The sequence below is a fragment of the Mobula birostris genome, chromosome 8, assembly GCF_030028105.1.
Source record: "Mobula birostris isolate sMobBir1 chromosome 8, sMobBir1.hap1, whole genome shotgun sequence".
Classification (NCBI taxonomy): domain Eukaryota; kingdom Metazoa; phylum Chordata; class Chondrichthyes; order Myliobatiformes; family Myliobatidae; genus Mobula; species Mobula birostris.
Window position 1 is genome coordinate 24,013,387 of NC_092377.1, and position 22,004 is coordinate 24,035,390.

The 22,004-nt window shown below is 42.6% G+C and overlaps 1 protein-coding gene across 1 annotated transcript in view; it reads left to right on the plus strand.

Moving 5' to 3' along the window:
- ryr2a (ryanodine receptor 2a (cardiac)) overlaps window positions 1–22,004 on the plus strand; it is a 785,545-nt gene that overhangs the window by 273,839 nt on the left and 489,702 nt on the right. Inside the window, exons 5-8 of the mRNA XM_072264911.1 lie at window positions 12,725–12,799; window positions 13,441–13,519; window positions 14,727–14,839; window positions 16,036–16,135. Coding sequence (XP_072121012.1) covers window positions 12,725–12,799; window positions 13,441–13,519; window positions 14,727–14,839; window positions 16,036–16,135 — 367 coding nt within the window. The remainder of the gene's footprint in view (window positions 1–12,724; window positions 12,800–13,440; window positions 13,520–14,726; window positions 14,840–16,035; window positions 16,136–22,004) is intronic.

The window sequence follows — 22,004 nt, forward strand, 5'->3', positions numbered from 1 at the left end:
GCAAGGGTGAAATGCTAAGTCAGTTATCACATTTGGTGTATTGTGAGCAGTGTTTGGGCTTGTGTCTAAGAAAGGGTGGGCTGGTATTGGAGAGGGTGGAGAGGAGGGTTACGAGAATGATCACAGGAACGAAAGGGTTACCTTTTGAGAAGCATTTGATGCCTTTGGGCCTGTACTCACTGGAGTTTAGAAGAATGAGGGGGGATCTCTATGAAACCTCCTGAATATTGGAAGGCCTAGATAGAGAGGCTGTGGAGAAGATATTTCCAATAATGTGAAAGATTAGGACCAGAGGGCTCGGCCTCAGAACATTAGAAGGACCCTTCAGAACAGAGATTCCTTGAGATAGAGGGTGGTGAATCCATGGAATTCATTGTCGCAGACAATTGTGTGGGCCAAGTCATTAAAGTGGAGGTTGATACGTTCTTGAATGGTAAGGATGTCAAAGGCTATGAGGAGAAGGCAGGGTAATGGAGCTGAGAGGGAAAGTAAATTAGCCATGATCAAATGGAGAAGCAAAACAGTCCAGATGAAGAGTCTTGACCTGCAACATTAATTTCCTTCCATAGATAACGTGTGACCTGCTGAGATCTTCTCGTGCATTGTGTGTTCCTCAGTTCGAAAATGATGGATCATTGTTCTGATAGAGGTGATGCTGTTTGTTCACTTTTCAGGAGGAGGACAGACCAGCACCTCTGAGAAGGGGAGTTTCGCCAGAGTAATGCTAAAATCATGGTGGCTTGCTAAGCAAATGGCAGGATTTGTAACAATGCCAACCTGAAGCTGCTCAGTTTGTGCATGTCTTATGCATGTTCATTGTTGTGAAATCAAGACATCTGATTAATACTGATATCCTGCAAATAGCAGATGTTTCTAGTGTCAGAGAATTAAATCAACCAAACATATGCCACCAGCAATGTACATTCTACCAGTGCAGTGATTTTTTTTGCTACGTAGCTTATCCAGATACACATAATACAATTTTCCTTTTCAGTAAGTCTGCTACATAAAAATCAGTGAAGTAATGTTATGATCCATTATATGTTATTTTGCAAACTGCTTTTTGATATCGTTGAAACACAGAATTGCAATGCTGATCCATTTGGTCTGACTTACTAATTACTTACCTGTAATTCAAGTTGAAATGAACACAAAGGCACTTCAATATTTGTGGTCAGATAACAGTAAATTCTAACTGAGCTTGAGCCCTATACCAGGATATACAGGGTGTTAGTACAAGAAACATTGAGTGGTAGCACACTTGGATGCCTGGAGAAGTTATGGAGCAAGTAGCTTCCTCACTTGGTGTTTTAGAGTCACACTGCTTCGATGTGAATGTCTGGTTAGTATGGGTCAGTTGGGTTGAAGAGTTTGTTTCCATTCTGTAAGACTGAATGGCTTTTTGCACAGAAATAGGTCCTTAGGCCAGTCATAATTATCATTGTGCCTAACTATGCTAATTCCATTTCCCAGCACTTGATCCAACACCTTCTAAACCCTTGTGATGCAATTACTTGTCCATATATGTTGTGAGAGTGCCTGGCTCCACCACCTTCTCAGGCAGTATATTCAAGTTTCCAACCACCCTCTGGATGAGAGGAAAATCCTCAGATCCTTTCTAACTCTCTTACTCTTCATCTTAAACTTATCTCCTCTGGTTTTAGATGCTTCTGTTATGGTTAGAGTTTCTCACTATGGATGCTCTTCATAATTTTGTACACTTTAATGCTAGGCAACATCCAAATAAATTCTTGCATCTTTCCAGAGATTTAAGACCTTCCTGTATTGTTTCATCTGAAACAAAACAACTGTGTAAGATGAAACATCTCAATAAATTAGACTCATTGAGATCATTGTAAGGTTAGCTGTATTAGATTGGAGAGCTGGATTAATTTGCTATTTTTTTGCTTGACTGTGAGTATTGTAATTTCCACCTAAACAAGGAGTTTATTGAGATTTTCTGTTTAGAGTTACAGTATATGACTTTAAATCATCAGTAGTCTTCATGATCAGAAATGGCATGCATTATTTTTCATAGCTTATACACTCATGTTTCGTGAATATGATTGGCAAGGCTGAGACTGTCATCTATACCGACTCCCATTTCATAATGTGGTTGACAGCCAACAACATTTCTGTGGGTCCACTTTGGGTGAAGGTGAAAATTTCCTTCTCTGAAGGTGATTTGGGAATAACGTAGGTATTTATGGCAATTATGTGGTTTCACAGAACCACAGAAAATTTATGTCACAGATTGTGGCTTCTTGGGCCATTGTATTCAGCTCAGTTAACCAAAGAACTAACCAACTAACACGATGCAACCTCATGCCTGTGGCCTTGCTAGTCACATATTTGAGAACACATGCAAGTTTTTTTCTACATTTTTATATTTCATGAAGGCTACTACCACTATCACCCTTTTACCTTGCTACATGTGACAATAATAACCAACTTGCCAATATAGTAAATTAGTTACAGACTCCTACCACTACCTGAATGAGGAAAAGATTTTTCCTTATTTACCCTCCAATCCTTCAATAGTTACCACGCCAAAAGCCTCCACAGCCAACACACCATTCTCTGCAACTTCCACCATCTCCAAAGGGATCCTACCACCAAACATATCTTTACCTCTGCCCCCCCCACCCGCTTATCACATGAATTGCTCCCATATGTAATTCCCTTGTCCATTTGTCTCTTTCTACTAATCTCCCTCCTGGCACCTCCCTGCAAACGGCCTAAGCACTACACCTGCTCATTCTCCTCCTTCCTCACCTCAATGCAGGGCCCCGAGCACTCCTTCCAGGTGAGGCAACACTTCACCTGTGAATCTGCTGGAGTCATCTACTGTATCTGGTCCCGATGTGGCCTCCTCTACTTTGGTGAGATCCATTGTAAATTGGGGGACCGCTTCGTTGAGCACCTTCGCTCCAACTGCCAAAAGTGGAACTTCCCCATGGGCAAACATATTAATTCCAATTTCTATTCCTGCTCCAACATGTCGGTCCATGGCCTCCTCTTGTGCCGCAATGAGGCCTCCCTCAGAGTAGAGGACTAACACCTTATATTTCATCTGGGTAGCCTCCAACCTGATAGCATAAATATTGATTTCTCCTCTGGTAAAAAAAATCCTTCCTCCTCCCCTCTTCTTCTATTCCCCACTCTTGCCCTTTACCTCTTCTCACGTGCCTATCACCTCCCCCTTGGTCTCCCACCTCCTTTCCTTTCTCCCATGGTCCACTGTCCTCTCCTATTAGATTCCTTTCTCTCCAGCCCTTTACCTTTCATTCTCACCTGGCTTCACCTACCAGCTTCTAGCTATCCTCCTTCCCCTCCCCCTACATTTGTAGGGCACCTTCCCCTTCCTTTCCAGCCTTGAAGAAAGGTCTCTAAGTGAAATGTCGACTGTTTATTCATTTCTGTAGATGCTGCCTGATCCGCTGAGTTCCTCCAGCATTTTGAGTGTGTTGCTTCTAATAGTTACTTTGAAGCTATATTCCCTTGATTCTTGATCACGTTTGCTCAGACTATCTTTTTAATCTCAGGTTTATTTAACTCTGAATTTGAATTCCTCAGTGGCTATAGTAATATTCAAACTATTGTCTCTGGATCAGTGATTCTGGCCCCTGGTTGTTGCTCCAGTCAATTAACTACCCTGCTACCATGACCCTTGGGTAGTAGCATACGCTGTAAAATACAGTCAGTAATCTGAAGTAAAGCATTGAGCTAGCTGATAAATTCACACAGGGCAGCAAAATTCACCGCTATTTATAATCATACTTTTAAAAGTTGACCTTTTTTTTTGCTTTATTTTTGGATTGAAATCGGTGTCATCCTTTGTTGGGGGAATTTTAAGTGATTGGTTTTCTAGTTCTTCACGGTAGTTTTGGCAATCCAGCGTCTGGAGGAATACCTTAAACAGCAGTAACGTGTTTCCCACAGTGTGTTTCTGAGTTGCGGCCATTGTTGCAGTGGAAGACAGGAAATCCCTTTGCAATGGTAGTGCCATCAGCTCTATTTAGTCTATAAATATCGCTCTTTTCTTCAGGATTGTGTTTTTATGTACAATATTTAGGAAGGTATGAAAAGAAATTTGGATTTATCTAGGACAAATTTTTTTGGGGGGCTGTATTTTGCGATTATATCATCCAACCTAAATATCAGGACAGGACATCTTGTTTTCTTTCTGCACTTTCACAAATAGTGCTATTTTCCAAGACCCTGTGGTACTCCACTAAAGGCATGCAGGTTGTGATGAAGGTTTGGCTAGAATTATTTCCATAGAGGTTTTAACATAAATGATGCATTTCACGATATGTCTTCAAGATTCAAGATTGTTTAATGTCATTTCCCGCACACAAGTGTACTTACTTACTGTCTGTTACGTCACTGGCGTTTAGGGCAGCAGTGAAGCTTGACAACTCAATCAAGTTGTCAAGACATGACCTGACCTGCCATGCACAAAGCCACACGGGCTCTCCCTAATTAGGCCATTCATTTCTAAATGCTCATATATCCCATCCCTAAGAAATTTCTCTCGCAATTTCCCTACAACTGACATGGGACTCACTGGTCTATAGTTCCCAGGATTTTCCTTTGTTGTCTTTTTAAATAGAGGTACAACATAGCCACTCACCAATGCCCCAGGACCTCACCTGTGGCTGGAGAAGGCATGAAGATACTGGTCAATGGCCCAGCAATCTTGTTTCTTGCCTCATTCAATATCCTGTGGTAAATCCCATCAGGCCTCGGGGACTTATCCATCTTAAAACTCCTTAGGAGGCCCCACACTTCCTCGTCCTTGACCTCTAAACATCTTAAATATTCATGCACTCAGTACTGACCTCCTGGTCCTTCATATCCATTTCCTTGGTAAATACTGAAGCAAAGTACTCATTAAGTACCTCACTCACATTCTCTGCACCCCCTTTTTCCTTGCGTGGTCCCACCCTCTCCCTCGTTATTCTTTTACTCTTAATGTATGTATAGAATAATTTGGGATTCATCTTAATCCTACTTGCCGAGGACTTTTCATGCCCCCCCCACCCCCCACTTTCCTAATTCCCTTCTTTAGTTCTTTTCTGGCTTGTTTATACTCCCGATGTGCTTCATTTGGTCTTGACTTCCAAAGTTTTACATGCTGTTCCTTCTTGATTAAATTCATCCCCTCTCTGGACATTCATGTTTCTCTTATCTTTCAATCCCCATACTTGCTTCTCACAGGACCATACTTTTGTACTCTATGCAGTTGATCTTTAAACTTTCTCCAGTGTCTGTTCTCACGTGGACTTGCCAGAGAAAAGGTGTTCCCAATTAACACTTCTTAGTTCTTTCCTAATGACCTCATTATTCACCCTATTCCAATTTAAAACTCTCCCACAAGGATCATACCTATCCTTTCCTATAGCTATCCTGAAAGATAAGGAGTCACGGAAAGGTCAGTCACCTGGCCAGGCTCATTACCCAACACCAGGTCCAGTGTGACCCCCTCCTCTCGTTCGATCATCCACATACTGATTTAAGAAACTTTCCTGGATACACTTAACAAACTCAGCCCCATCTGAATCCCTTACACTGAGAAGGTCCCAGTTTATATTAGGGAAGTTGAAATCCCCACGACAGCAACGCTATTATTTTTGCACATTTCCTTAATCTGATTACATATCTGTTCCTTAATATCCCGGTGGCTTTTGGGGGTGGGGGTCGGACTGTAGTACAATTCCATCACTGTGATTACATCCTTCCTATTCCTGAGTTCCACCCAAATGAACTCGATGTCTGAATCCTCCATTATGTCTCTGGGTGCGGCTGTGATATTATCCCTCTTTCGCAGTGCAACACCACCTCCTCCTCTTTCTTTTTTAAAACTTCGAAAACCTGGTGCATTAATCACTCATTCCTGCCTCTCTCTCAAGCAAGTTTCAGTCATGGCCACAACATTGTCGTTCTATGTACTGATCCATGTTCTCTTAGCATTGAAATGTACACATTTCAAACGACCTATCCCAACTGCAAGACCAGTTTAAACTCTCCCGACTAGGACCAGCAAACCTCCGGCCAGAACATTGGTTCCCCTCCAGTTCAGGTGCAACTCTTGTACAGGTCTCCCCTTCCCTTCCACAGAAAAGGTTCCAATGGTCTAAGAGCTTAAAACCCTGTACCCTGCACCATCTCCACAGCCACTCATTCATATATGCTATCACCCCATTCCTACCTGCACTAGCCCGTGCCACAGGGTGTAATCCAGAGACTATAACCTCAGCTGCCCTTCTCTTCAGCCTCTTTCCTAACTGTATAGGAGCTCTTCCCTTTTTCTGACGATATCATTGGTGCCAATATGCACCATGAGCTCTGGCTGTTCCCCTTCCCCCTTAAGAATACAGAAACGTAGAAACATAGAAAACCTACAGCACAATACAGCCCTTCAGCCCACAAAGCTGTGTCGAACATGTCTCTACCTTATCCTGAAACAGTTCTGATATGTCATGGACCCTAGCACCTGGGAGGCAACACACCGTCCCAATGTCTCATTTGCAGCCACAGAATCTCCTTTCTGTCTTCTTAATTATTGAGTCCCCTTAACTACTGCACTGCCTGTCTTTACCCTTCCCTTTCGAGTCTCAGAGCCGGCCAGGGTACCACCAGCCTGGCAGCTGCTGCTGTGATCTGCTGGTTCATCTCCCCCAGCCAGTATCTAAAGGGGTATATTTAGACCATAAGACCATAAGACAAAGGAGCAGAAGTAGGCCATTCGGCCCATCGAGTCTGCTCCGCCATTTTATCATGAGCTGATCCATTTTATCCTATTTAGTCCCACTGCCCCGCCTTCTCATTATAACCTTTGATGCCCTGGCTACACAGATTCCTATCAATCTCTGCCTTAAATACACTCAATGACTTGGCCACCACTGCTGCCCGTGGTAACAAATTCCATAGATTCACCACCCTCTGACTAAAAAAATTTCTTCGCATTTCTGTTCTGAAAGGGCGCCCTTCAATCCTGAAGTCATGCCCTCTCGTACTAGACTCCCCCATCATGGGAAACAACTTTGCCACATCCACTCTGTCCATGCCTTTTAACATTCGAAATGTTTCTATGAGGTCTCCCCTCATTCTTCTAAACTCCAAGGAATACAGTCCAAGCGCGGACAAACGTTCCTCATATGTTAACCCTCTCATTCCCAGAATCATTCTAGTGAATCTTCTCTGTACCCTCTCCGACGTCAGCACATCCTTTCTTAAATAAGGAGACCAAAACTGCCCACAGTACTCCAAGTGAGGTCTCACCAGCGCCTTATAGAACCTCAACATCACATCCCTGCTCCTATACTCTATTCCTCTAGAAATGAATGCCAACATTGCATTCGCCTTCTTCACTACCGACTCAACCTGGAGGTTAACTTTAAGGGAATCCTGTACGAGGACTCCCAAGTCCCGTTGCATCTCAGAACTTTGAATTCTTTCCCCATTTAAATGATAGTTTGCCCATTTATTTTTTCTGCCAAAGTGCATAACCATACACTTTCCAACATTGTACTTCATTTGCCACTTCTCTGCCCATTCTTCCAATCTATCCAAGTCTCTCTGCAGACTCTCCGTTTCCTCAGCACTACCGGCCCCTCCACCTATCTTCGTATCGTCAGCAAACTTAGCCACAAAGCCATCTATTCCATAATCCAAATCGTTGATGTACAATGTAAAAAGAAGCAGCCCCAACACTGATCCCTGTGGAACACCACTGGTAACCGGCAGCCAACCAGAATAGGATCCCTTTATTCCCACTCTCTGTTTCCTGCCAATCAGCCAATGCTCTATCCACATATGTAACTTTCCTGTAATTCCATGGGCTCTTATCTTGTTAAGCAGCCTCATGTGTGGCACCTAGTCAAAATCCAAATATACAATATCCACTGCATCTCCCTTGTCTAGCCTACTGGTAATTTCCTCAAAAAATTGTAATAGGTTTGTCAGGCAGGATTTTCCTTTAAGGAATCCATGCTGAGTTCTGCCTATCTTGTCATATGCCTCCAGGTACTCTGTAACCTCACCCTTGACAATCGACTCCAACAACTTCCCAACCACCGACGTCAAGCTAACAGGTCTATAATTTCCTTTTTGCTTCCTTGCCCCCTTCTTAAATAGCGGAGTGACATTTGCAATCTTCCAGTCCTCCGGAACCATGCCAGAATCTATCGACTTTTGAAAGATCATCGCTAATGCCTCCGCAATCTCCACAGCTACTTCCTTCAGAACACAAGGGTGCATTCCATCTGGTCCAGGAGGTTTATCGACCTTTAGCCTATTCAGCTTCCTGAGTACTTTCTCTGTCGTAGTTGTGACCGCGCACACTTCTCTTCCCTGCCACCCTTGAGTGTCCGGTATCCTGCTGTCTTTGTTTCTGAAGGGAACCCTTCACCGACTTCTTAATCTCCTTACCTCTCCTGGTAGTCACTCATGTGCTGTCAGAAACCTGCAGTCTGGGTGTGATCACCTCTTCAAAAATCTCGTCTATAATATCTTCACCCTCCCGAATGACCCTGAGTACGTTCAACTCCAGCTCCATCTCCCTGATCCGGTCGGTCAGCCACTGAAGTTGGGTGCACTTCCTGCAGATGTAGTTGTGTGGGACACTGTCAGGTATCCCGAATTCTCACATCTGGCAGGATGCATTGGGCAGTTTTGACAACCTGTTGTAGAGCCTTCTTGTTAGCTTTGATGTGCATGTGATGAATAAATTAGAGAGTCTATTATACTTACATTAATCTTGCAAGGGATTACAGTATATTTTGAGGGCATTGTTGGGCTGCGATCACAGTACGTTCCAGTGGCCTTCGCACTGGAAAATGTACTTTGCGTCATTTACACGCAGAAGGAGGAGGGACAGTGGGAGGCTGCAAGAAATCAGATTATTCAAACAACTCTCAGGGAGAGTCTAATTATCTTGGAAGTTGCCCATTGGTCATGATGCTCAGGTGCAGAGTTTTGGCAGGAGCTTTTGCCTGAGGAGCCTGCGCACCAGTTTAGAATTACACTGAATTACATTGAGAGTAAAGCACAGAAATTTACCATTAACTCCAATTGGTCCATATGAAACTTCTCCCTCCAGATCCCCTTCAACAATCCAATCAACAGAAACTTTAAATCCTCCCATGCATGTATTTAATTTTCCATAAGTTATATCTTTAAAGCAGGGCTTCCCAACCTTTTCTATGCCATGGACCCCTACCATCAACTGAGGGGTTTGTGGACTCCATGTTGGGAACCCCCTGCTTTAGAGGGGCAATATACAGTTAGAGTGAGCTCCTCTGATTTAGCCTCTACTGGATCTAGTACCACGATGCAGAATTCTATTTGCTTTCCTGACTGCAGAGTGTTTTTTTATTAATTTTTATGCGTTTCTACAATAGAGCTACAGAAAAAAAAATCTACAAAATGGAGATTTATATAGTGCAAAACAAACAAGTCCAATATATAATTCATAACAATAAAAAAAGCACCCAAAATAAAATCATGTAAGATTAGTATCCACCCCAACCTCCCACTGAAAAAAAACTCAGGCCAATCATTTCTGTGTGTAAAAGAAAAAAAAATTAATCGGAGCATTCAACTCCAGTCAGTCAGTGGGTGCCGTCCCGAATCCGGGGTTGGCGGCTGTGCACCTCCATCTTCCTCAATCTTGCGACAGCACCGAGTACAGCCTCTCCTCCAGTTTGTTCTCGCTGGCCGCCTTGGCGCCGCCTGCCGCCGCCCCGCCGGACTCGAGCCTGAGGCCATGTCAGCCTCCAGCCACGGCCGCTTCAGGCCTTGGGCAGGTCCAGGCACACGGTGCAGCGCCCAACAGAGCTGTAAATATATGTAAGAAAATAGAAGGTATGATGTCGACAACCAAAACTATAATGTAATTCACAACAAAAAACCGTAAAACTTACGGAATAAAAAGCTGAAAGTAAGGGATTGTAGCATACAAAAAAAGGATAAACTTAACCTAAAGAGGAGTTATGAAAATATTCAAGAAAAGGTCCCCACACTTTATGAAACTTCATGTCTGCATTAAGAAGTAAATAATGAATCTTTTCAAGGTCTAAACAGGACATAATATCACTAAGCCCATTGAGTGTGAGTGTGTGGGGCTGCATCTTTCCACCTTATAAGAATTAACCGTCTCGCCAAGAAAGAGGCAATAGATAATGTTCGAAGTTTAGTCTGACTCAAGTGCATGTCTACTTCACCCAAGGTGCCAAAAAGAGCAACCAGAGGGTTAGGTTCCAAATGGCAATTAAGAATATGAGATAGGGTTGAAAAAACTTTTCTCCGGAATTTCTCAAGACTAGGACAGGCCCAGTACATATGGATAAAAGAAGCCTCAGCCCCTTTACATTTATCACAAACGGGACTATTATCAGGGTAAAACCACGATAATTTAGTTTTAGACATATGAGCCCTGTGTACAACCTTAAACTGCAAAAGGCAGTGGCGAGCACATAAAGAGGTTGAGTTAACTGACTTAAGAATTGAATCCCAAACCACATCAGATACGGAGATATTTAGATCATGTTCCCAGGCAGTTCTAATTTTATCGAAGGGGGCACGCCTCAAAATCACTAACTTATCCCGAATAGCAGATATTAAACCTTTACCCAATGGATTGATACAAGGAAACACATCCAGGACGTTTTTCTCAGGCATCTCAGGAAAGTTTGATATTAAAGGGTTAATGCAATGTCTAATTTGAAGATATCTAAAGAAGTGAGTATTAGGTAGATTAAACTTTACAGACAGTTGTTGAAAAGTTGCAAAACAATTATCTATGAAAAGATCTTCGAAGCACCCAATACCCTTTCTATACCAATCGTAAAATGTTGAATCCCGCATAGAAGGTAGGAAAAGATGATTGTGTAAAATAGGGCTAGAGAGAGAAAAACCATGAAGACCATTAAATTTTCTGAACTGAGCCCATATTCTCAGAGTATGTCTACTAAGAGGATTAACAAGGAAGTGTGGATCCGAGAAGTGCAGAAATGGAAAGATTCTTACTAGCATTCAACTCCATTGCCACCCATTTTGGGCAGTCAGACTGATTATGGAAGAAAGACCAAAAAATAAGACAACGAATATTGGCTGCCCAATAATATAAACGAAAATTAGGCAAGGCCATACCACCTTCCCTTTTAGATTTTTAAAAGTGAGCTTTATTAAGTCTAAAGCGTTTACCCTTCCATAGATAGGATGAAATAATAGAATCTAATGCATCAAAAAAAGCTTTAGAAATAAAAATTGGTAAAGACTGAAATAGATATAAAAATTTAGGAAGGATATACATTTTATTAACATTAACTCGACCTAAAAGAGACATAGACAAGGGTGACCACTGTGTCAAACTCTGTTTTGTAGATTTTAGAAGATCAGTAAAATTTTCTCGAAAAAAATTCTTAAAGTTCCTTGTTACTGTAATACCAACGTAAGTGAATTGATTGTTAATGACTTTAAAAGGGAGGTCATGGACTACTAAAGCGTGTGCTTCTCTATTAATTGGAAAGAGTTCACTCTTATGTAAATTAAGTTTATAACCGGAAAGCTGACTAAATTTATTAAAAAGTGAAAACATTGGGGACAAGGAGGTAGTCAGGTTTGATATAAAAAGTAAAAGATCATCAGCATAAAGGGAAACTTTATGCTCAACACCTCCCCTCCAAATCCCCGTCAATTCAGCACAGCTATGGAACACAATCGCCAGTGGCTCTGTAGCCAAATCGAGGAGTAAGGGACTTAAAGGGCAACCTTGACAAGTGCCACGTTTGAGGCTGAAAGACTGGGATTGCCGAGAGTTGGTCAGAACAGAAGCGGTGGGACATGAATATAACAATTTAATCCATGCAATAGAACTTTGTTCAAAATCAGATTTTCCTAGAACTGCAAAAAGGTAATTCCACTCCACACGATTGAACGCTTTCTCTGCATCAAGAGAAATAACACATTCAGGAGTCCCAGTTGAGGGTGAATATAAGATATTAAATAAGCGCTGTATATTAAAAAAGGGAAGGCGATTTTTGATAAAACCAGTTTGCCCTGCAGAAATAACAGAAGGTATAATGTTCTCTAATCTACGAGCCAAAATTTTAACATCGACATTTAATAAAGAAATCGGCCTATATGAAGAACACTCTGTCGGATCTTTACCTTTTTTAGCTAAAAGAATGATACATGGCTCGTTAAATGATGCAGGCAATTTACCATGTTTAAACGAATCAGATAGAACTAAAAATAATTGAGACGAAAGCAGTGAAGAAAATGATTTATAAAATTCTGCAGAAAAGCCATCAGGTCCAGGAGATTTACCCGACTGTAATGCAGAGATGGCAGATGATATTTCCTCTAGTGATAATGGTTCATTGAGTTTTGCTTTAAAGTCGGAGGAGAGCGAAGGAATATTTAAAGTATTTAAAAAAATGCTCAACAGAGATACTATCATTTAAAGATTGAGAGGTATAAAGTTGAGAATAATAGTTCTTAAATGTATCATTAATATCAGAATGATTCGAAGTAATGTTCCCATTTCCCATGCGAATTTTTGTAATTTGTTGTTTAGCTTTAGAGCGTCTTAGTTGGTTAACTAAAAAAAGCGTTTAAAAGGACAAATAAATTATCGGAGATTGTAACACATAGTAGAGTGCCTTGTGTTTTATTTGCTATAAAACTCTTAACATTATCATCATTTACTAAACAGACAACGCAGGGCGGTGGCCATCGGACACTTCTGTATGGACACGCAGTATTGCTCAGGCACTCGTACAGTGGAATGGTAAGTTACTAACTTCTGTGAACTATTTTACGCCCAGATTCACAAATGGAATTCAAATTTTTTATTATTGTGGCGCTCATACAGAAGAAAGTATATCTAATCTGACATATATTCATAACGCCCAGCATGTAAATGTCAGCCCAGATCAGAGGTGATTGCTGATTGTGTCGCCTCTGATCTGGGCCGACATTTACGTGCCAGGCAGCACCAAATTAATTAGCTTGTTTATTTCGGCTTTTTTCTTAAAGATGTGCTGGCTGCATTCCGGCCACCGCTGCACCGCTGCATTCTTCGTGGCAAAGTATCGATCCGTGGCCCGGAGGTTGGGGACCACTGGTTTAGATAGCAAAAAAACAGAAAATACTTGAATAAGGCAGCATTTGTAGAAAGAGATATGGAGTTAACACTTAGGGTCAATGATCTTGGATGTTCCTTCTGTTTTTCCCTCTAGTGATATCATCTGACCTGCTGATTATTTCTAATATTCTCTGTTTTTATTGCTAATTTTCAGTTAGTGGCTTGAATTGATTTAGAAAGATTGAAAATTCCTCGTCAGTGACCTGCTGTTTGCTATCATTCTCATGTAAACCGTCACCAGTCTGAAATTTTAACCCATTGCTTTCCTGCCTTTTGTTTCCAAGTATCTTTCTTGTTTGTCCACATCTCGATCTTCAACAGACAAGTTGGCCTTTGACGTCGGATTGCAGGAAGATACAACTGGTATGTTTAAAGGAAGTATTACTCTTTCTTTGGTTAGAGAAGAGAACATAGGATTTGTTTCTCTCTTTCATGTGGCAGGTTGACTTGTTTTGCTAGCCCTACCAGTAGTGCAGCACATGAGCTGGTAGGAGGAAAGCGGGTGCAGCAGGCTCACAGCAAAGCCTAACCTTCATTTGGGTCATTATGGGATGTGTGTGCATGGGGCAGCTTGTATTAGACATAGAAGTGCATGGATTTGAAAGACAAAGCTATCACACCACACCTGAGAGGTGAGCGTGCGTTGATGACTGGGCCTTAGGGAATCAAAGGCTGTTAAACTAATTTGAAATATCCCTTCACTATTCAAATACCTGTGTTTAAAGTATTTTAAAATGTTAAGAGAAGATGCCATTTAATTAAATCATGTTTAACTGTCAATAAATAATTAAAACTGAGTAAACCAGTGCTAGTACTTACTGCTGAGGAAGCCCCAGCCACGCAGTGATCTTTAGGACTAGAAGTGTTTCACACCATCTCCCTGCTCATCTGGGCTCAGTGGTAGGTTGAGTATACTGGCCTCTGGCCTCCAACATGTCGTCAGCTATTGCCTCTGGCCCTCAGTCAGCTCGTTTCAGGTCAAAGTATGTGTGTTCCCCCAAAGGCAGTCAGGATTAAAATCCTGAAACAGGCACATGGTGCAGGACGGCCTCTTCCCTGCGGACTTGTGCAGACTGCAGTGGTGCTGAAGGAAGTGGAGGCAGACCCTAAGTGCACGGCCAGCTGAAGAAGGTCTCTCATGCCGTGTTGATTCTAAGCAGTACCACAAATGTGTCTATTACCTGCCAAGCTTTTGTTGCAGAAATTGTGATTACAAGGGTTACATTTCTACAATCTGAAATGTTCACTTCCACAGGGACTTAAAATGAAGGGAGACACTTATACAGTGGAGTTTAAAATTTTGGCAGATTCCAAAAGTTGAAAGACAACAGAACTTTTGCTGAGAAAGGTCCCAGACTTAAAATGAGCATTGCATCAACAGCAATGTAAAATTCATTATCAAAAGACAGATGTATTTACTTCATGAGCCGTACTATTAAAAGGTCAGCTTATGTCTTTGAACCCAGAACTCGGACTATGTTTCAAAGTTTCACTTTATACCAGTGGCACCCGTATGGAAAATGAATGTGTGCTGCAAGGGAGCATTGTTTTAACACTCCTGTCTGTGTAGGGGAGGCCTGCTGGTGGACCATACATCCAGCCTCTAAACAACGCTCAGAAGGAGAAAAAGTACGTGTTGGAGATGACCTTATTTTAGTCAGCATTTCCTCAGAGCGGTACCTGGTGAGTAAAACGTCTCACTGATCACTTTTCAGTGCTTGCAAGGAAGCATGCTATGATTTTCATTCTCTGATTAGGCCGAATTAGCAGAAATCAAGCAAAGCCCAACGAAGTTCGTTTACATTCCTTTTTGTGTGTAAGATGGTTAGTCCAACTTCAGTTTCCATAGGACATGGACGATGTTTAAATGTGCTTTCAAACCAAAAAAATTACGTCTGCTGGTTAAGCTTCTGTGTTGCGAGCCATTATAAAGATTCAATTGTCTTACACTCTTAGCTACTTTTGATTGGCAGTGAAGCTTTAAGTCCTAAACCTAAAGTTAATGAAAGCCTTACCATCCAGAATTTCCACTCCCATTGTTTGTGGACGTTGATGTGAGGATTAAGGTAGGAATTGAAGGCTTGTGTTAAGGATACCTTATGATGGAGAGACTTCACATGGAGCACGTCTACTCTTTGGATGATACTTGTAGAAAATGTGCCAGGGGCCGGAGAAAGAAAAGAGAGAAGGTAAGGGTGGTGTGGGGAGGTTTTACAGTACAGGAGGGAAAATGGCAGTAAAAAGAGAAACAAAGTCCCAATAATGTTTGGGGATTAGTTATTTTGCAATTTTGTCAGAAACTCGCTCACATTTTAATTGTTAGATTTCAGATGTGAAAGAAAGTCCAGAGGTTGACAAATTCATTGCTGGCGCCATACATGCTATATTGATATTTCAGCATGTTGTAGTTCACATCCAGAATGGAATGAACTTTGGAGAGGAAATACAGTGCACTGTTGTGACTGACTAGCACGTTTAACCTTGCTCACTGACAGAGAATTTCAGGACAAATATGATGGGTAACCTGGAACACTTGATCAGCCTTAATGTAATGTTTTTTATGCAATATCTGAAACATGTGGCTGTGATTGATGTAAAAATGCTTACTTTTCTATGTATCTAGAAGATGCGATGCAATGTTGTCTGAAACCAATAATGTTAGTTAAAGTGTTCAAATATATTTAAGAAAATCTTCATCTACTTGTATTATTAAATAATGATAGAATAAATTCTTGAAGCATCTTTGAAGGCCGCTCTGTTTACACTTTGAATGTCTTGAGGGGATGCCATGTCTGAACTGGCCAGTTTTTTTTTTATAAATGTACTTAAGCTTAGCCTGCAGTCTTGAGCTGATGCTGAGCTGATCTGTTCTCTTGCAGCATTTGTCATATGGCTATAGCACATTACACGTTGATGCCGCATTCCAGCAAACCCTCTGGAGTGTTGCTCCAATTTGCTCTGGAAGTGAAGTGGCGCAAGGTAAGATTGGTTCCATTCCCCCCCTCCCCTCCTGTAGTAACAATGCTGCACTAGTGTCGCTGTATTTACAACCTGCTGAAATACCTCAGAAACACATTGCACCATGAAATAACACCACTCCCCGATGGTTTTAGAGCAATTCTTTCCTTTATATTGTTTTTAATTGACAGTCAGAATTTCAGTTTATTTTACCAATTTCTTTTCTCTTTCACTGGCCTTTTTGCGCTTCCCTCTACATCATGCAGCATACCAGACATGACCAAGCAGAAATGTACCAGATTGGTAACAGAGTTATTTACTATTAAGCATATTCCTATTCCTACTGCGGAAAATCTTAACTGATGAACACCTTACCAAGAACTTCAGCTTAGATAATGCACCACAAATTCCCAGTTTTTATTGCAGGGATTCCCAACCTTTTTTTATGCCATGGAGCCTTACCATTATCCAAGGGGTCTGTGGATCCCAGTTTGGGAACCCCTGTTTTTGACATTCCAGTAATGAGGGGTAGAAGGAACATAACTTGGCTGTAGAGCCCTCTCTTTCCTACTCAGGACTCAGTGAGATAATGATTAATCTATTTATGGCTTCTGCTAGACTTTCTCGCTTGATCCCAATCACTCTTGAACTGAAAAGATCTAATCCTTTGTTGCATAATGATACAGCCAAATTTTGAGTCAAAGATTTGATAAATGAAAAAAAATAGGAGCAAGAGTAGGCCATTCAAGACTCAAACCTGTCCACCATTTAATAAGAACATGTCTGATCTGTTAACCTCAACACCAGTTTTCTGCACTATTGTTTGATTCTACTGATAACGAGGAATCAATTAACCTCCTGGAACTCAATAGTTCAGACAGCATCTGTGGACGGAAATAAACAGCTGATATTTCGGCCTGGGATTTTTCATCATGTCCTGATGAAAGGTCTTAGGTTGACTGTTTGTTTCCTCTATAGATGCTGTCAGACCTGCTGATGTCCTCCAGCATTTTGTGTATGTTTCTCAAGATTTCCAGCGTCTGTAGAATGTCTTGTATCTATCAACCCTTGGTTTAAATGCAACAAAAAACTGAGCATTCAAAAGTCTAATAGGGTAGAAAATTCTAAAAATCCACTGCCCTCTTTTCTCCCCCATTTTCAGTGTTCAATGATCTGTCCCCTATCTGGGTCTCTTAATTTGATGTTCCTCAAACTGGTGAAACATCCTCCCTGTTTTTTATATGTTTCAATAAGGTCATCTCCTTCCAAACTCTAGAGTAAAGTGCCATGCTTGCACAATCTCTCCACAGTTAATAACCAATTATCCCAATAATCAATCTTTTGAGTCTTCACTGCGCTCTCTCCTTAAAGGGCTTGTGGTAGATGTTTAAGCTGTGGTGCTGTGTGACACTGAGTCAGTATTCCCTCTAATTTGTAATGAGTGTGCACAAAAATCTTGTGCTGTGCAATTTTTGCCCAATGACAACAATGTGAGTGCACCAAATTTTTTATATGTAGAAGTATTCATTTCAACAGCTAGCGAAACACTGTCAATAAGAACCTTGATCTCCTCTGGGTTTGATTGTTTTTGCTCCCATTCATCTGCACTCTCACAAAGCATATGTAGCAGAACTATAGCGGGTAACGAAAGATTCTTTTGCCTGAGCTTTTGCACACCATTCATATGTGATTTGCTTTTGCACTGTGACAATACATGCAGAAAAGACCAGTTTCTGTATTGTACATAAATATTTCTTATCGCATGCTCCTGACCTCATGAGCTTTCAGTGTAGCAGTTTCTACTGTTTCATTAACGCAATCCACTTAAAATAAACTAGCAGTTCTTTTGCACTTCACGCCCTTTGCTTCTTTGGAATTCGACATAGTGAATCAATAATTTCTCCAATGAAAACAGTATAAACAAGCCATTTCTAAAATCTACAGACAAATCATCACAAACTCAACGTTGTCACCACCATCCACATCAGATTGCGTTCAATTGTGAGATATACTTAACATGCCAACGAGGCAGAGGGCGGCAATCTTTTGTGAGCAGTTTAAATTCCTTTGTGTGCTAGTAGCAAAAGATGTGTGTACGAGCACACATGCACTCACCTTAGAGGGAACATTGCATGGAAGGCAACATGAATGGTAATTTTCCATGCACCTGCTACCTTGTCTTTCTTCACGGTAGAGGTCATTGCTTTTGGCAATTGACCATATGCATAATTGTCTTTGCCTGATACTTCTTGGATGCAAGTGCTATTTGCTCTTTTTCATTCTATGTCTGATTGTTTTCCAAGTCTTGCAGGAAGCAGGCTGGGTTTGCTCCAATGTCTTATGGTCTTATGGTCATTTGCTAAGGAGATGCAAGTGATCATACATCTGTGCTTTTGACGCTATGATGAAAGGAAGGCCATTACTGAAGCTTCCTTTAGGATTCCACTACAGCTTTCTCAGTGGGAGATGAGGGGATGGTCTTGCATCATTACTTCCAAATTTCAGCATCTTAATATTTTAAAGCTGATTGACAAACCATGCTGGTTAAGTGTGACACACATCAAAGTTGCTGGTGAACGCAGCAGACCAGGCGGCATCTCTAAGAAGAGGTACGGTCGACGTTTCGGGCCAAGACTCTTCGTCAGGACTAACTGAAGGAAGAGCTAGTAAGAGATTTGAAAGCGGGAGGAGGAGGGGGAGATCCAAAATGATAGGAGAAGACAGGAGGGGGAGGGATGGAGCCAAGAGCTGGACAGGTGATTGGCAAAAGGGATATGAGAGGATCATGGGACAGGAGGCCCAGGGAGAAAGAAAAGGGGGAGTGGGGGAAAAAACCCAGAGGATGGGCAAGTGAGAGAGACAGAGGGAGAAAAAGGAGAGAGAGAGAGAAAGAATGTGTGTATATAAATAAATAACGGATGGGGTATGAGGGGGAGGTGGGGCATTAGCGGAAGTTGGAGAAGTCAATGTTCATGCCATCAGGTTGGAGGCTACCCAGACGGAATATAAGGTGTTGTTCCTCCAACCTGAGTGTGGCTTCACCTTTACAGTAGAGGAGGCCGTGGATAGACATATCAGAATGGTAATGGGATGTGGAATTAAAATGTGTGGCCACTGGGAGATCCTGCTTTCTCTGGCGGACAGAGCGTAGGTGTTCAGCAAAATGATCTCCCAGTCTGCGTCGGGTCTCGCCAATATATAGAAGGCCACATCAGGAGCACTGGACGCAGTATATCACCCCAGCCGACTCACAGGTGAAGTGTCGCCTCACCTGGAAGGGCTGTCTGGGGCCCAGAATGGTGGTGAGGGAGGAAGTGTAAGGGCATATGTAGCACTTGTTCCGCTTACAAGGATAAGTGCCAGGAGGGAGATCAGTGGGGAGGGATGTGGGGGATGAATGGACAAGGGAGTCGCGTAGGGAGCGATCCCTGAGGAAAGCAGAGAGCAGGGGGGAGGGAAAGATGTGCTTAGTGGTGGGATCCCGTTGGAGGTGGCAGAAGTTACAGAGAATAATATGTTGGACCCGGAGGCTGCTGGGGTGGTAGGTGAGGACCAGGGCAACCCTATTCCTAGTGGGGTGGCAGTAGGATGGAGTGAGAGCAGATGTGCGTGAAATGGGGGAGATGCGTTTGAGAGCAGGGTTGATGGTGGAGGAAGGGAAGCCCCTTTCTTTAAAAAAGGAGGACATCTCCCTCGTCCTGGAATGAAAAGCCTCATCCTGAGAGCAGATGTGGCGGAGATGGAGGAATTGCGAGAAGGGGTTGGCATTTTTGCAAGAGACAGGGTGATAGGTGGAATAGTCCAGATAGCTGTGAGAATCAGTAGGCTTATAGTAGACATCAGTAGATAAGCTGTCTCCGGAGACAGAGACAGAAAGATCTAGAAAAGGGAGGGAGGTGTTGGAAATGGACCAGGTAAACTTGAGGGCAGGGTGAAAGATGGAGGCAAAGTTAATGAAGTCAACGAGCTCAGCATGCGTGCAGGGAGCAGCGCCAATGCAGTCGTCGATGTAGTGAAGGAAAAGTGGGGGACATCTGCTCTCACTCCATCTTCCCGCCACCCCTCTAGGAATAGGAATCTCCTGGTCCTCACCTACCACCCCACCAGCCTCCGGGTCCAACATATTATTCTCCATAAGTTCCACCACCTCCAACGGGATCCAATCACTAAGCACATCTTTCCCTCCCCCCCCTCTGCTTTCTGCAGGGATCGCTCCCTACGCGACTCCCTTGTCCATTCGTCCCCCCCATCCCTCCCCACTGATCTCCTCCCTGGCACTTATCCTTGTAAGCGGAACAAGTGCTACACATGCCCTTACACTTCCTCCCTCACCAACATTCAGGGCCCCAGTCAGTCCTTCCAGGTGAGGCGACACTTCACGTGTGAGTCGGCTGGGGTGATATACTGCGCCCAGTGCTCCTGATGTGGCCTTCTATATATTGGCGAGACCCGACGCAGACTGGGAGATCGTTTTGCTGAACACCTACGCTCTGTCCGCCAGAGAAAGCAGGATCTCCCAGTGGCCACACATTTTAATTCCACATCCCATTACCATTCTGATATGTCTATCCACGGCCTCCTCTACTGTAAAGGTGAAGCCACACTCAGGTTGGAGGAACTACACCTTATATTCCGTCTGGGTAGCCTCCAACCTGATGGCATGAACATTGACTTCTCAAACTTCTGCTAATGCCCCACCTCCTTGTACCCCATCTGTTATTTATTGATATATACACATTCTTTCTCTCTCTCTCCTCTTTCTCCCTCTGTCCCTCTGACTATACCCCTTGCCCATCCTCTGGGTTTTTTTCCCCCCTCCCCCTTTTCCTTCTCCCTGGGCCTCCTGTCTCATAATCCTCTCATATCCCTTTTGCCAATCAACTGTCCAGCTCTTGGCTCCATCCCTCCCCCTCCTATCTTCTCCTATCATTTTGAATCTGCCCCTCCCTCTCCCACTTTCAATTCTCTTACTCACTCTTCCTTCAGTTAGTCCTGACAAAGGGTCTCGGCCCGAAACGTCAACTGTACCTCTTCCTAGAGATGCTGCCTGGCCTGTTGTGTTCACCAGCAACTTTGATGTGTGTTGCTTGAATTTCCAGCACCTGCAGAATTCCTCGTGTTTGCGTGGTTAAGTGTGAATCATTTTTTCCCATCTACATATTCAATGCAAATAGTGGCTCTTCCTACAAGGAAATCCCCATGTTGTGTGGGCTGTTCATTTTATACAGTGTTCAAATGGAACAGATGCTTCATGATTGCCTGGCTGCTTGTTACTAAACTTTGACTCTTAAAGCTGGGTCCAGCTGTCACCTGCAAGTGACTTTTGTTTCCTTGTTTGACTGTTGTTTCTGCATCACCTCTGACATTCTGTTCCCTCCTGGTAATTCCTTTCAATGCAGGAGTTCTTTCACAGTCATTCATATAACACTGAGCCTGAGGCATGTTGCCCAGATTTGGAGGAAGAAGGACCATTTAGGCAAAAAGAGGTAGAGTAGAAACACTGTCATCACAGGTTATAGAATCATAGAGCACTATAGGACAGTAAGAGGTCCTTTGGCCCATCCAGTCCATGCTTGCCTCATTCCCTGCCTAGTCCCTACCTGCACCCGGACCAAATCCCTCCATACCCCTCTTATCTATGTATGTATCGAATCTTCTCTTAAAAGATATAATTGAACCCAAATCTACCACTTATATTCATTTTCTAGTGTTAATATCCACTTATATTTAACCCCAGAATCATCATTTCAATCTGTATTTACTGACCTGAGCATGTCTGAAGAGACTGGCATTTGATACTCCATGTCTGCTTCCATCCGCAAAGTTATAGCGTCATAGAAAGTACAGCACAGAAACAGGCCCTTCTGCCCATCTAGTTTGTGCTGAACCA